The sequence below is a fragment of the Aspergillus nomiae genome, assembly GCF_001204775.2.
Source record: "Aspergillus nomiae NRRL 13137 chromosome Unknown contig00188, whole genome shotgun sequence".
NCBI classification, from domain to species: Eukaryota; Fungi; Ascomycota; class Eurotiomycetes; order Eurotiales; family Aspergillaceae; genus Aspergillus; species Aspergillus nomiae.
Genome location: NW_015378243.1, coordinates 284 through 13588, shown reverse-complemented (window position 1 = coordinate 13588; position 13305 = coordinate 284). Strand labels below are relative to the sequence as shown.

Sequence of the window (13305 nt, the reverse complement as noted above, 5' to 3'; positions counted from 1 at the left end):
ACACGCATACCTACACATACCGACTGGCGCGGCCCATGATGAGAATGGAGGCCTTTTCTGATTCAACTATCCTATGGGAATCGGCTATCTCTTATACGCGTGGCTTAGGGTCACCACACGACAGTGTAACGACGAGACAAAGGACTTTGAGACTAGTAAAACAAAAAGCCCTATTAAGCCCGCTTTGCTTAGAAGCAATCGACAAGTTTCTAGATTATATTCCTCCTCCCAATATGGTTCTTCCCCGCAAGCTGTTAGATATTGGCTGGCGCCTGGGGTCTTCTCCTAGCACCCTTCACCACTTTCTCCGTGCTATAAGATTCTCAGTTGTGCTTAAACACTAGTAAATGGCTTCTATTCACGTACGTGGACTATACTGTCTCTGTTAAATCTCGAAATAGACACTGAATAGCGGACAAGTCGAGAGCTCAGTATTGCTGCTGGCTATCTGTCTCTTGTATTAAGAGTTACAACCTGGTGCTCTGGTAATGCCGCACAAACCAGACATAAACACGTCATACATTGAGGTCGTATAAGCTCGCATGCCCTTTCGAAGTCATCGATAGTTTGGACCAAACTACCAAGGCTTTTTGAGGTGCCGTAATGCTATATCTTGTTGTGGCTTGAACCAACACCAAAGGACATTTTCCACAATTACTAGCCACCATTTCCTCGGTTCTGTAAGGCTTTCTTATCAGTATAGATACACTTAAAGTCAGAGGCTGTCTTACTTGGTAGGGCTCTATATCGCAATACCCGTTCATACTCATCTATATTGCCGGCATTGAATTCCCCAACGGCAGATCTATCCAATAGTAAACATTTGTTAGCCTTCTTTGAAAGTAAATCAAGCTCAATATAGAGATACATCCCTGGTATCTGCCTTCTTCGGACCAATTCGGAACCATGTTCAAAAGGCACCCAGTAAAATAAAAGGCACCAGCCCCAACACTGAATAGCCAATGTGCCATCAGGTGTAGCCCGCCGGAAGAGTTGTCACAGTGCAGTGACTGTGAGCACTGGCCCCTTTACTAGTAGCTATATAATATGGGATCTCGACATTTTTGATCCTATGGGGAATTTGGGAGTGAGCGTTCCCGGACATCCGTTCGTACAAGAGTGTTTGGGATGGACTTGGTGTCATGCATGGTGCAGGCTATGAGAATTTGTCTTCTGTGCTGATTGCTTCCTTCAGAACACCGTATTCTTGAAGGCATGAAATCATTGTTAGGTAGCTACGAAGGGCTTTCAGCATCTCTTGTGATCGACTGGAAAGATATACGCAGTGAGGGAATCAGATGACCCTAGAGTTATTCAAGCAGTTGAGGCAATTTAATTTCACCAGTTTTAATAATTGAAGCAGCTCAACTAATCCAAGCAATTGAAGTGATCTAGGCAGTTCAAGCAGTTTGGACTAGGGATCGGTATAGAATACAGAATAGATACATGTATAGGAATTTAGTACGTAGTTACATAGCATTTCATTCGAGCACAATCAAAATCCTCATCCACAGATCGATCAGAACACAGATCTTTTCACACAACCTGCTAAATTGCTTGACGGTTTCCCTTTGCACAAAACGCTTTAATCTCCTTCATTATTATGATAGTATTTACATTGCAGGTGAAATCCAAGCATATGGTACTTCACAAATCAACAATACATTGGAAGGCACTGTTATGGTCAGGTGATTTGCTGCAAACGCATCGGCTTCTGGTCTTCAATGACCTTCTTCCATGGCAGCATCGTAAAAACGGTTCCTCGGACGTTGACTTGGTAAGGGTCAACTATTCCAACTGCCCTCTCTGGCAAATTATGTTTCGGCATAGACAAAGGAAAATTGGGTATATAGTCTCGGCCATTAAAGCTTCCTCATCGGCGCGCATTATCGAGTAGAAGCTGTGTTGCTTCACTCCAACCAGATGCATCCACCATCTGCATCACAGTCTTGCCAGTTTCGTCTTGCTTTTCAAGATCGACGCCTCCACCCTTTTCTGCCAGAAGTTGAAGGAGCCTCAGGTCTCGGTTCTCGATGGCCTCCATTACCGCGTTCCATTCCCGATAAGTTATGTTCGGGTCTGCGCCCTTCTCGAGCAGCAATTCGATCATCTTGAAGTCCCCATCGTGGCATCTGCGGACTGCCTTGACAATTGGAAGATGCTCACCAGGCGCATTGGGGTCTGCGCCGGCTTCATTCAGCAGGAACCGCACAATATCTTCGTGGCCCTCGCGCAGCGCAGTCGTTAACGGGGAGAAAACACCGCCGTTCTTGTACTCGACGCTGGCACCCGCAGCGAGCAGCAACTTGATACTCTCTAGCTGGTTCGCCAACACGGCCATCTCCATGACGCCTTTGTGTGCCGACAGGTCTGTCACGGAGGGTAGGATCTGTTGCAGGAGTGTTGGAGACCGGACAGCCATACACACGGGCCAGTCTTGACCACGCTGGTTAGGATCCGCTCCATGCGCCAGCAGGAGAGTCAGGAGATCGACGCGGTTATCCCGAATCGCCGTTGTGAGTGCTGTGTGTCCCTGGCTATTGCGATCGTTCGGATTCGCGCCTCCGTGCTCCAGGAGCCACTGCACGGCCTCTCCGTTGTTGACTTGCACGGCCATTTCGACAATTCCCGGTGGCTGGTGGAGGTCTGCGCCGGCGTCGACTAGATCCGGGAGGAGATGTGTCCGGAAGTGAGTAACACATTTCCACGCAGGATACTCGGATGCCATAACATTGGGGTTGGCGCCGTTAGCCAGCAAAAGCGCAAAAATATCTCCACGATCGTCTCGGATGGCGGAACATAATGGAGTATAAATTCCATCTTTCTTAGAGTTGGGATCAACGCCAGTTTGTAGTAGAACTCGCACGGAATCAATGTTGTTGATGCCTGTTGCCTGCTCCATAATACCTGGGGTCTTTCGGACATCGGCTCCACGGGCCATCAGGATTCGCAAACAGGCTGGCCGATAGATGGCTGACCAGAGCACATGTTCCGGTCCAGGGAGGTTTGGATTCGCCCCATGGTCTAAGAGTGTTGTCACGACCGTCACCTGGTCGGTCTGAACGGCTTCAAACAACGCCGACTTCCCTTCCCGGTTTTTCAAGTTTGCATCTGCACCGGCATCCAAGAGCAGATCGACTAGTCGTTGAGGAGCCTTCCTCCGGATAGCTTCGATGAGCACTGTGCTGCCATTTCTCATCTCATGATTGGGATTTGCCCCATGCGCGAGTAGGACATGGACGAGACCCGTCTTAAGGCTCGTGATACACAAACCAAGTGGAGACTCGAGCTCGGATCCGGCCATGAGACATGGGTCGGCACGGTACTTTAACAGTAAGGTCGCACCATCCATGAATGATCCTTCCACTGCAGAGAAGAGTGGTGACTTTCCTTCTTGGTCCGGTGCATCCGGGCTGGCTCCAAAGGCCAGAAGCAGACGCATCCCTTCGATGTCACGGTGCAGAATCGCTTCATTCAGGGGATGTGTATTCTCTCCCATGTCCGGTGATACGCCACTATCCAGGAGCTGTTCCATTAATTGATGGTTTCTCGCTCGCACGGCAGATGCTAAAGCATTCTTCAGATGACCGACATTCGCAGCACTGGTATTACTCGGCGTCCGTTGCGGCATGCGAGGTAGGTCATGTTTTCGGTATGATGCCTTGCTCGGCAGAACAGAACTAGCATTGGTCTCTATCTCCTGAGCTAGAGTGGATGCCGAAGGGCTCTGGAGGTGGGGATGATCATCTCGGATACTGTTTGTAGTACGAGTCCTGGCCTGTGATAGCTCTAGATCTCTCCCATGCTGAGAGCTCGATAACGAGAGGGAATCCAGTGACAGGACAGATGACATGGTTTCCGGCATTGAGTCGACCAATGTTCCGCCCGGACTGCCCAGGCCGTGATCTCTGCTGACATCGTCCTTGGTGAATGAGGGTTTCGGGGGTACTGGTGGAACGGGCACCGAGGGAGGAGGCCCAGCGGGCGCTACCTTTACGGCCTGCGATGGTTGCTTCATCTCGGCGATCCCGCGCTCTAGTGTCTTCGCCTTGTTGATTCCAGCCACTGATCTCCCTTTCGCCATCCGATCAAGTGCCGCAGCGAGCCCAGCGTATCCCACTCCGACCGATTCCTCCGGCTTTGCATCGCCTAGGGACCAATGGAAAGCCAGGACACTGATCTGTAGAGCCTCTGTCGTGCTTTTGAGCGACTCCCGGATCTTGCCCAGCTCGTGGCTAGGTCGGTTCCATCCTCTTTGCAACCTTCCCAGCGCCCCACGGTGTTCATACTGGATAAGCCTGGTCACGACACGGTCCAGGTGCTGAAACTCTCGGTATGCATCTGTGAACTTCTTTTCCACCTCCTGAATAATTATCCGGGGCAGCGGCCGGTTCGCAGTTGTCGACTCGCTGAGGCCGGCTTCAATTGTCCACAAGGAGCGACATGTATCGAGAAAGACCTTTGAGAGATCTCCAAAGCCATCTGGGATGTCATGAACCGTACTTAGGTAGTCAAGCATCCGCACGGAGATGCGATTGCCCAGTTGAGTTGCCTGGGCAGAAATTGCAAAAACGGCATCCTCCGGGGTAGGAGCCATGACACTGCGGGACGTGAGGGGTGTTTCGTATGTCTAAAGTGGGGATTCGTGTATCTTTATGTGCTGTTGTCAGTTTCGGTTGGTCGTTTGAGTCTTTTTTCGTCGTGGAAGGTACGACGTCGGGGTTTAAGGAAAACTGAGGGCAACCAGGCCCGCCTGCGCACGCGATGCCTGTGCAACCGCGACCAGCCAACGATTTACAACTAACCCTCACCCAAAATGCGATTCTCTTCGTCCAGTAGTCTCATTGGATACTACCAGTGGCTCCTCTGGGAAAGTGGGCCACGCAAGAACCCGTCTCAAGGTACCATGTGCTAGTCAAACAATTGGGGTTCTTTGTGGGCATTGCCCTTAGCCATGATGATCCCGTGCCTGGAGCTAACCAAGATCCTGGGACTCTTGAGACCCATCGGAGACGTACTGTCGAATATTGTGCACGTAATCTACTTCACAAAACTGGGAAAAACTCAAAGTCTGACCTCGCGACAGTGCCCCGATCGACGTTGGTTATGGTGCGACGCCGTATTTGCTGCATCCTGCACACCGTATATTATCCATAATTTGCAGTTGATCATTCAGCAGATCGTGATCACGACTCTTCCCTGTTACCCTACGGTAAAGAAAAGTCTGCACCTCCGCAGGGTCAGAATTTGCTCAGCCAAGTCTCCATCCCGTCAGCAGCTGGGATAGAAGGCGCGAAAATCTGACGCGATGCCAAGGGGAAAGTTTGGCGAACACAGTTTAGGGTTTCTTGGCACGTGTTCGAGACTGCGCTTTATTGAGCGGAGAACCTTGGGTATATTCGGAAAGTCTCGCCCGCACGGCGCATCAAATTGGTCATGGTTGCGAAAGATTGGCTACTGGGGCGCTCATGCATGAGGGACAAAGCCGTTGATTCAGCGCGGGTGGAACCTGGAGTCTGGACAGAACCAGACTTTGACGTCTGGCGGCGTGGTGCCAAAATCAAAGAAGCATGCCCTATCATCATGCTTAGTCTAACCCTCCTAATTTTGCTCGGACTTCTACCTCGGGTGTTAGATATTTTACTAAACAAGAATCATTTCTTTGTTCTGATTGTTGGTTTATCTCTCGCTCACTCGTCGCCCCCTTTTCCGATCCCACCAAGGAACCCAGCCTCGTGGTAATCTCGGAGGGCAAGAAGGTTGGTGGCGGCTAGTGGTCTGAACCTTTGGAACCGCTGAAACTAGACTCATGGCTAGCGGTAAGCCCTAAACCTCAAATTGCGCTTCATGCGTGTGATCGTCGCCTTCAAACCCTGGCCAAATGTCTCACTAAATCTCGCACCATCACAGCAAGGAGCACCAGGACGAGAACCGAAGACTCTTGTTTAATTCTAATCCTGACATCTCCGCGTCGACGATTGGCGGACGATCGCATCCTTGTTCTTATCCATGTTTCAGACTTCGTCGTTTGCTACCCATGTCTAAAGTAAACCTTTCGTCACAATTTCTGCATTTTTTTTCCATTTCCAAATCCCAAATTTCGATAGCTTTCTACATTTTGCACCTTCTTTCCATGGGTTTGGAGGATCACCTCAGGATTTGGTCAGCGCAAGGTTACATTGCCATCGTTGACTATCGTGGATCGGACTGTTCAGCCGCCTAGATTCTCAACGTCGCGAACGAATAGCAATTGCCCACCTAGAGCCATCTGCCATCAGGTGGAGCGCAAAGTATCGATCTTCTAAAGTTTAAATGGCCCATTATCTTGTCCTCTTGCCCGCCCAATGATGCTCTCCCTGAAAAGTCTCCACCTGGCCCACATCATTTTTAGGTGATGGACCCAGCCAGTTTCTGCAGGCATATTTGAGGCGTTACGAACAACTGAGCCATATCTCTTGATGAATTCTACGAATGCTCCAGTGGAATATCAACTATGTACAGTTCACTACACAGTAGAGCAGCGCTGCATCGCGATGTGGGGCGCTGCACGAACCGAGCTGTCAAGACAACAGTGAACACTCATGTCACGTCAAATAGCCTTTATGTCTAGTGCATGTTTCAGCTGGACGCACAAACATGCAAGTACTGCCGAACCTAACTAAACCTTTCATATAATGACCAATGTGCCGTCGATCCTCCCACAGGCAATCTCTGCCAAGGTTAGTGCAGGTCGGGGAAAGCGGCAATCGCCGCTAATCAATGCAACCTTTTGCCTTTTGAAAAGTATGATGTGCGAACACGGTATGTGCATGATAAGGAAAGGGATATAGACACTGTGTTCAAAGGCCTCACTGTAGAGAGCCTCCTTTGTAGATCGTAATTAGCAACCATTCTTGTGTTTAACCTTATGTTAACATTACTATAACTCCTTAATCTCCCTTGTTAATTTACCAGTGACGTGTACCCCGTGCGTTAGGGAAGTCAAATATATCTATTCCATTCCTCAAACCCATTGAGTTATCCGCAAGTGGCAGCTTTGCCTTATTGAGGCATCAGTGGGCGCTCGGGTCCCTTACAGACAGAGATGGCCAATCATTTAGAGTTTAGCTTCTAAATAAGTGTTAAAAACTTGGAATGTCGAAGTTAACATGGCAGAGTAGCCTGCTATGGAGCTTTGTTGCTGTCTAGACTCCTGAATGGCAATTCATATCCTGTGACATATGTACTGGATCTTGCTAACGAGCTCACGTTTTCCTCGTACTTCAATGTATGTAGTGCAAGAGGCGCAACTCCAACACTTTAGACCAACATCGGGTAGCCGAGCTATCGCCTATACGACTCAAGGATGCGCTTCAAGTAGCCCTGTAGGTATGAATCTACTGCACCGGTCTATTTGCAGTTTGGAACTATTTACATATCGTGATTTTTCTTTCATCACTTTCATTCCCCCGCCTGGAGGTAAGTATTGGTCGGATGGTGAAGCCATTACAAAGCCTCGATATATATATAGTTGTTTTGATGCAAAGATACATTGTGTCCACCTGGGAAACTAGTTGAAGTTGGAACGCACAACCTTAGATTAGTGTATCCCTCATTTCGAACAGTATCAAGGACATCATATCATTTGCATTGTTTCTACCACATTCTCGAGATGATAACAACGCGACTCGGGGCTCGGGACCTCGGAATTAGTACTATGTACCGAGTTTGAACTTAGCTTCATCTCGCTGTCCAAAGAGGAATAGTCCATCGCCAAGCCGGATCTCGGTAAGATCCGATCCCGGACACGTGCAGCCTTCTTATACGAGACGATATACTTGCCCAGCGCTGCATATTCATCGTTGTGCAGCACAACCTCTTATCCGTTGATAAACCAAGAAAGAAGCGCAGCTTCATAGCTTCATATCTGATTATAAACGCTGTGTGGCCTTGTGTACTTTCAACGGTAGTCATTCTTCGTGAACAGGCTCACTGCATCAATCACTTTCATTTCACTTTCCCCGCAATATCCGACTTGCTGATACAATGAGAGTCCTTGTCGTTGGCGGTACGGGGACCATTGGTGGACACGCAGCTCTACACCTGCAATCAATTGGTCATGATGTTTCAATCGCAGGTCGTCGCCCTCCGCCAGAGACAACCGCTCTTGTCCGGCTTCCATATATCCAGGGAGACTTCGTCCAAGACACTTTCACAACGGACCAATTAACCGACTTCGATGCAGTTGTCTTCGCTGCCGGCCATGATATCCGTCATGCACCACCGGGAGAGAACTTCGATGAGCATGTTCTCCACGTGAATGGTGAGGCCGTCCCACGGTTCGCTCGTTTAGCGCGTGATGCCGGCGTAAAGCGCTTTGTCTATATTGGAAGCTTCTACCCGCACATTGCGAAAGCATCGATTGATTCCAACGCATACGTTCGCTCACGGAAGCTGGCCACCGACGGTATCCTTGGTCTTGCTGGAGAGGAGTTCATTGCATGCGCTCTGGAGGCGCCGTTCGTCGTAGGGATCGTGCCCGGAATGAGTACGCCCGTGTTTGAAGCCTACATACGCTACGCTAAAGGGGAGCTGGGGATCCCATTTTTTGGTCCTCGTGGTGGATCGAACTTCATGTCAACCCAGTCCCTGTCGGAAGCAATTGCAGGTGCTTTAGTACACGGTGAGCCGGGGAAGGCGTACCTACTAGGCGACGAGAATCTCAGCTTCGCAAGTTATTTCCAGAAATTCTTCGACGCCGTCGGTAATAGCACGACACTTCCATCGCTCGATCAAGAACACCCGCTGTTACCTGATGCGGTCATTTACTCGGGCCGAGGATATATGGTGTCATATGAACCAGATCCAGCTGATGTCGAGAGACTTGGATATCGTCGTCACGATGTCAGCAGAGCGGTTGGTGACATTGTCTCCTTGATCTAATCTAACTATACTTTCCATTCTCGCTGGTGGAAAAGAAAAACGAAAAAAGTAAAAAACAAAAAAGAAAACAAACAAAGTCTCATGGGATGCTCGCCTTGCGCCTTGTGCTGTGTTTGAGCCGCCTCCAGAAACGTGCATAAAGCGGTCGAGGGGACCCAGCGAAGGGTGCACCGGGAGGCCCAGCGGAGGGGGCAGGCGGGAACCTTCCTTCTTCAAGGAGGTCGTTCATGGACACCTTTTTGGGTTTGGCCCAACGACACAGAATGTTCTCTCCGAGCACCCTCCACCACTTTCTCCGTGCCATAAGATTCTACTCGAGATCACCGGTCATCTTACGTGGAGGGCGCGTGAGCCTGTATGCTCGTTCAAAATCTTCATAGGTTGTTGGGGTATATTCCCCCAAAGGGTGCCTATGTCATGTAGATATCATTAGCTTTTTGTCAATATGCATAAAACTGAATATAGATAATACATACCTGTTCTTGGCTTTCAGTAGTAATATTGCAAATAATGTGGCAAAGCCACCGATTATAATTAACCCACCAACTCCGGTGGCTGAATATATTGCGTGCCATTTGGGCTCGACGATAGGCACGCTACTTGAAGTGGGCTGGGATGTAAATTCCCCCCAGTTGGTGTCTATATCATAATATCTATTGTTAGCTTTCTTTCAACGTGCATAAAACTGAATATCGTCAATACATACACGTGCCATACGCCAGGTGACAAAGTCGCCGAAGATTAGGCCCAGGAGACTCAGTCCCGAGTACGCGATGTACCAGCCTAGATGGATGTTTGCGTCAGGCAACTTACCTGCCCTATGACATTCTACCCAGGGGAGAGGGCCAGGGGGAACAGCTGGAATTCCTCCTTTTACCGTATGTTTCGTCGGACTAGGCCGGCGAGGTCTAACGATGCACACGCATCTGCAAAATCCTGATCAAATGTCGTACACTGGGTGGAAAATCCTGGCCTCCCGACAGTCTGACCGTTTACTGTCTGGCTTCAAACCAGCAACAACAAAGATTCTCGTGTAGTACTATCCACCATTTTCTTCTGGCTATAATATGTTCCTATTAGTATTGATTACACTCAAGATCCAAGATTATCATACGTGGAGGCCGTATTAGGGTATATGCCCTTTCGAAATCGTCAATGGTTTGGGGCATGTATTCTCCCATTGGAGGTCTGTATAATAGTACAACATATTATTAGTCCTCTTTCAAAGTGAACCAAAGATAAATATAGATAATACATACCGATATTTGGTTTACAAATCCTATTGCAAGCCATGTTGCTACTGCCCCTATTATTATGAGGCCACGTACCCCGAACCCAGAATAACCAAGGCGCCACTCTGGGCTTACTCCTGCTGGTGCAGTGGCGGAGGCAGAAGGATTTATGATAGATGCCAGTGTTGGCCGCACTGGCATTGTGTGCTTTGCCTCGCTCTTTGCTTCTGAACCTTTTTGCTAGTAGATAGTATGTAAATCAAATCATACTAAGAGGTGTGAATCCGCCAGCTTTACATGTGCCAAATGACCAAGGAAGATAAGACAAGTCAGCACCGTATGCCAGAAAGGAGAGGGCTGGTGGAAGGGTTCCTACTGAGGGAGGCTGGAGGATAGAATGGAGAAGGAGAGGACGAGACAGAGGATCGAGAGAAGAAATATATAGATGAAGGGCTATTCCCAGACAAGAGAATGAATCACAGAGTTAAGTCACCGCGTTATTCATCACGCATAGCAAGTGGGCATGTGAATCGTCATCGTATTTGTCGAAGGGGAATGCTCCTTCGTGAATTCATTCGGAGGGAATCATTTGCAGCGTCAATGCCAATACTATTACCAAAGAGAGACGCTAAAGAAAGGAGGGAAATACAAGACAGGCCGCAAGATAGCCGGGGATATCCCAACTCCCTGGAACTACATGAAGGGGATATTGTATATATCCATAGTTTGGAAGAGCTCCGGACACGGTGACCCAGGTACAGTGGTTGACTTTCGCAAGGGGTGGAGGGAAATAGGGCATTAATCTCCATACAACTTATCCCTTGGCCTTCAGTCCGGCGTTTTAATACTACTCCTTGACCATTTCTGGCATACTGCAATATTTCCTTTCATAACAGTCGCGTGAATGACGCCAGTACTAGTCATAAGATAGAGCAACAAAAGCATTGATATTCTTCCTCGAAAGTGAGAACAAGAGCACAAAAGGTTAACGATCAAAGTCCCCAGACATAAGCATTAATCAAGGATTTTCCATAGGAAGAACCCAACCCTTTGATGTCTGCCTCCCCAATTTCCCACTCCACTAAGGTCGGGTCCCCCTCAACACGGAAATCAATACTGAATCCTCTCACCTCCTCGCAACACTTGCACGTCACCGTGCAATGCCCAAGATGATCTGGACGTTTAGAGCCTCGAGGTCTCGTGCAACAACCACACCCTCGCCCACAACATCCACCCAAGTCTGCACATTCAGTCTGTAGCCATTCTGAACGATACCAATCGCGTGTTCGGCGACGAGCATACAGAGCACGCTTCAAGGGCCCATCTGGAAAGTTTCGGAGTATCTTCTGTATCTCTAGTTCCGCATTCCAAATACCCCGATTGAAATGTTGGAGGTCTTTTTGAATACTCTCCATCTCTGTCACCAATGTATCTGCTACTGACCGGCTCTCGTTCAGCTGCTGGAAGAGAGTGTTATGCCTAATTTGTAAATAGGCCTCGCGCTGTATGAGGCAGCGGAGGACATGCTCGGTTAAGTAGTAGGACTCGAAGCGCTCCCGAAGTTGAGGTTGATAGGTGCGCCATTGCTGTTGTTTCTGGCGAAGTTTTTGAGCTTTTTGTAAGTTGCCGCAGTATTCAAGGCTATCCTCGAGACGCCGGAGAAGCGGCTCAAATCTCTTTGCAAGACAATCTTTCAGAGGCATTGTTAACTGTAGTTATGTATAGGGGTTTGTTATCTTCGGGGATAAACTGTGAAAAAAAGGATCATGGACGAGCGTAACATAGTGAAAATCCTTCGTAGAATATGTCATCCAGCATCATTGTTCCATCACCCCCATTTCATCATGATCACCATCGTCAAACTTTTCATGCCCGAGACCGGCCAATCCTCTTCACACGTATTCCAAACGGAATAGACACTATCTTTTCTAGGTTCAACTTTCTAGGTAGTGCAAGAAGACACTATTATCGACCCCAATCCTTCCCAGAGCAATGCATACCTACTAGTAATGTACACTGTCAGCTTCCGGCGTCTTACGGCAGGCTGGACCCAACCCAGCAACTTCCCAAATTGGCTGGCATCGCGCTACAAATCATAGAAACATATATTTATGTACATATATATATAGTGACGACACCCTCTGCCGACCCCGGAGTGAGACCAGCCTCCGTGTAATGCACCAGTTTATCGCTCTGGACTTTGGATCGCATTTTTGATACCCAGGTTTCGTCCAACTTGCTTCTCACCACTCCAGTCTTCGGCCCACTGATGACGATTACACCGACTTATATCCGATCTCGCACGGCCGAAAGCTGCTACAAATTAGGGAGGCTCACTCCCACGAGACTGCCCCATGTATGCTGTTGTCGCCATATCAACAGTGCCCTCTACCATTGGCCGAGCTCCCCATGCTTTTGGCTTTTTGAAGGAAACTGCAGCAAATCTCTTCATGACAACGCGGGCCAACACCTTCCAATACTGTTCAAGTTTGAGGGACTGTTTGTTTGGATTTCTAGATGTGTTGTACATAGAATAATGAAACCACTTTTCAAACCACTTTCGAGACACTTTTCGATTTTTTTTTTTTTTTCCCCCCAAATAAAAGTACAATTACACCAACCCTTTAAAGAAAGCAGTCGATTAAATCGTTCCAAAACAAAATGAACACCACCACAGGTGCAGCGAACCCCCTCTCTACAGGCATGCCGGCCAACATACACCCAGCCTGGTATATAGGCTCGTCTGCATTGGGCCTCATCGCAATAATTCTAATTGGGGAATTCTACACATGGTATCGGATTTGCCTCCTTCGGGCAAAGCACAGGTATGTTAAAATCAATATTAAATATTGTTTAATATTGAAAGATGGCTAACAAATCTACAATTATATAGGTTCCCAGAGTACAGGCCAAACACGTTTCGTGAATTCTTAAGAATTCACATATTAACCCGGGCTCGCCGTAGTATGATCCCTGCTCTTGAGTGGAACTTTATACTGATGGGAAGCTCTTAAAGCCCGGAGACCATGGTGGCGGTGTTTCGTAGACAACATCTGTTGCTGCTGCCCCTGCCCTTGTGTCAGGGAGGAGCCACACCCAAACATCGAACTGCGCCTTGCCGAAGAGGGGAGACTGCGACCCGGAGATTTAA

At 48.5% G+C, this 13305-nt stretch overlaps 3 protein-coding genes across 3 annotated transcripts; 1 reads left to right on the top strand and 2 right to left on the bottom strand.

Annotated features, from left to right (window-relative positions):
* Positions 1-1873: 1873 nt before the first annotated feature.
* Positions 1874-4597, bottom strand: ANOM_006700 (ankyrin repeat domain-containing protein; the record flags this gene model as incomplete). Its single annotated transcript, XM_015551956.1, has 1 exon — positions 1874-4597. The coding sequence occupies one exon, from the start codon at positions 4595-4597 to the stop codon at positions 1874-1876; it is 2724 nt and encodes a 907-aa protein (XP_015405717.1).
* A 3428-nt stretch (positions 4598-8025) lies between these two features.
* On the top strand, positions 8026-8922 carry ANOM_006699 (NAD-dependent epimerase/dehydratase family protein; the record flags this gene model as incomplete). The annotated part of the gene is made up of 1 exon (XM_015551955.1): positions 8026-8922. One exon carries the CDS (start codon positions 8026-8028, stop codon positions 8920-8922), a length of 897 nt encoding a protein of 298 aa, XP_015405710.1.
* Positions 8923-11304: 2382 nt separating this feature from the next.
* Positions 11305-11857, bottom strand: ANOM_006698 (uncharacterized protein; the record flags this gene model as incomplete). The annotated part of the gene is made up of 2 exons (XM_015551954.1): positions 11305-11407; positions 11457-11857. 2 exons carry the CDS (start codon positions 11855-11857, stop codon positions 11305-11307), a joined length of 504 nt encoding a protein of 167 aa, XP_015405709.1.
* Positions 11858-13305: the final 1448 nt, after the last annotated feature.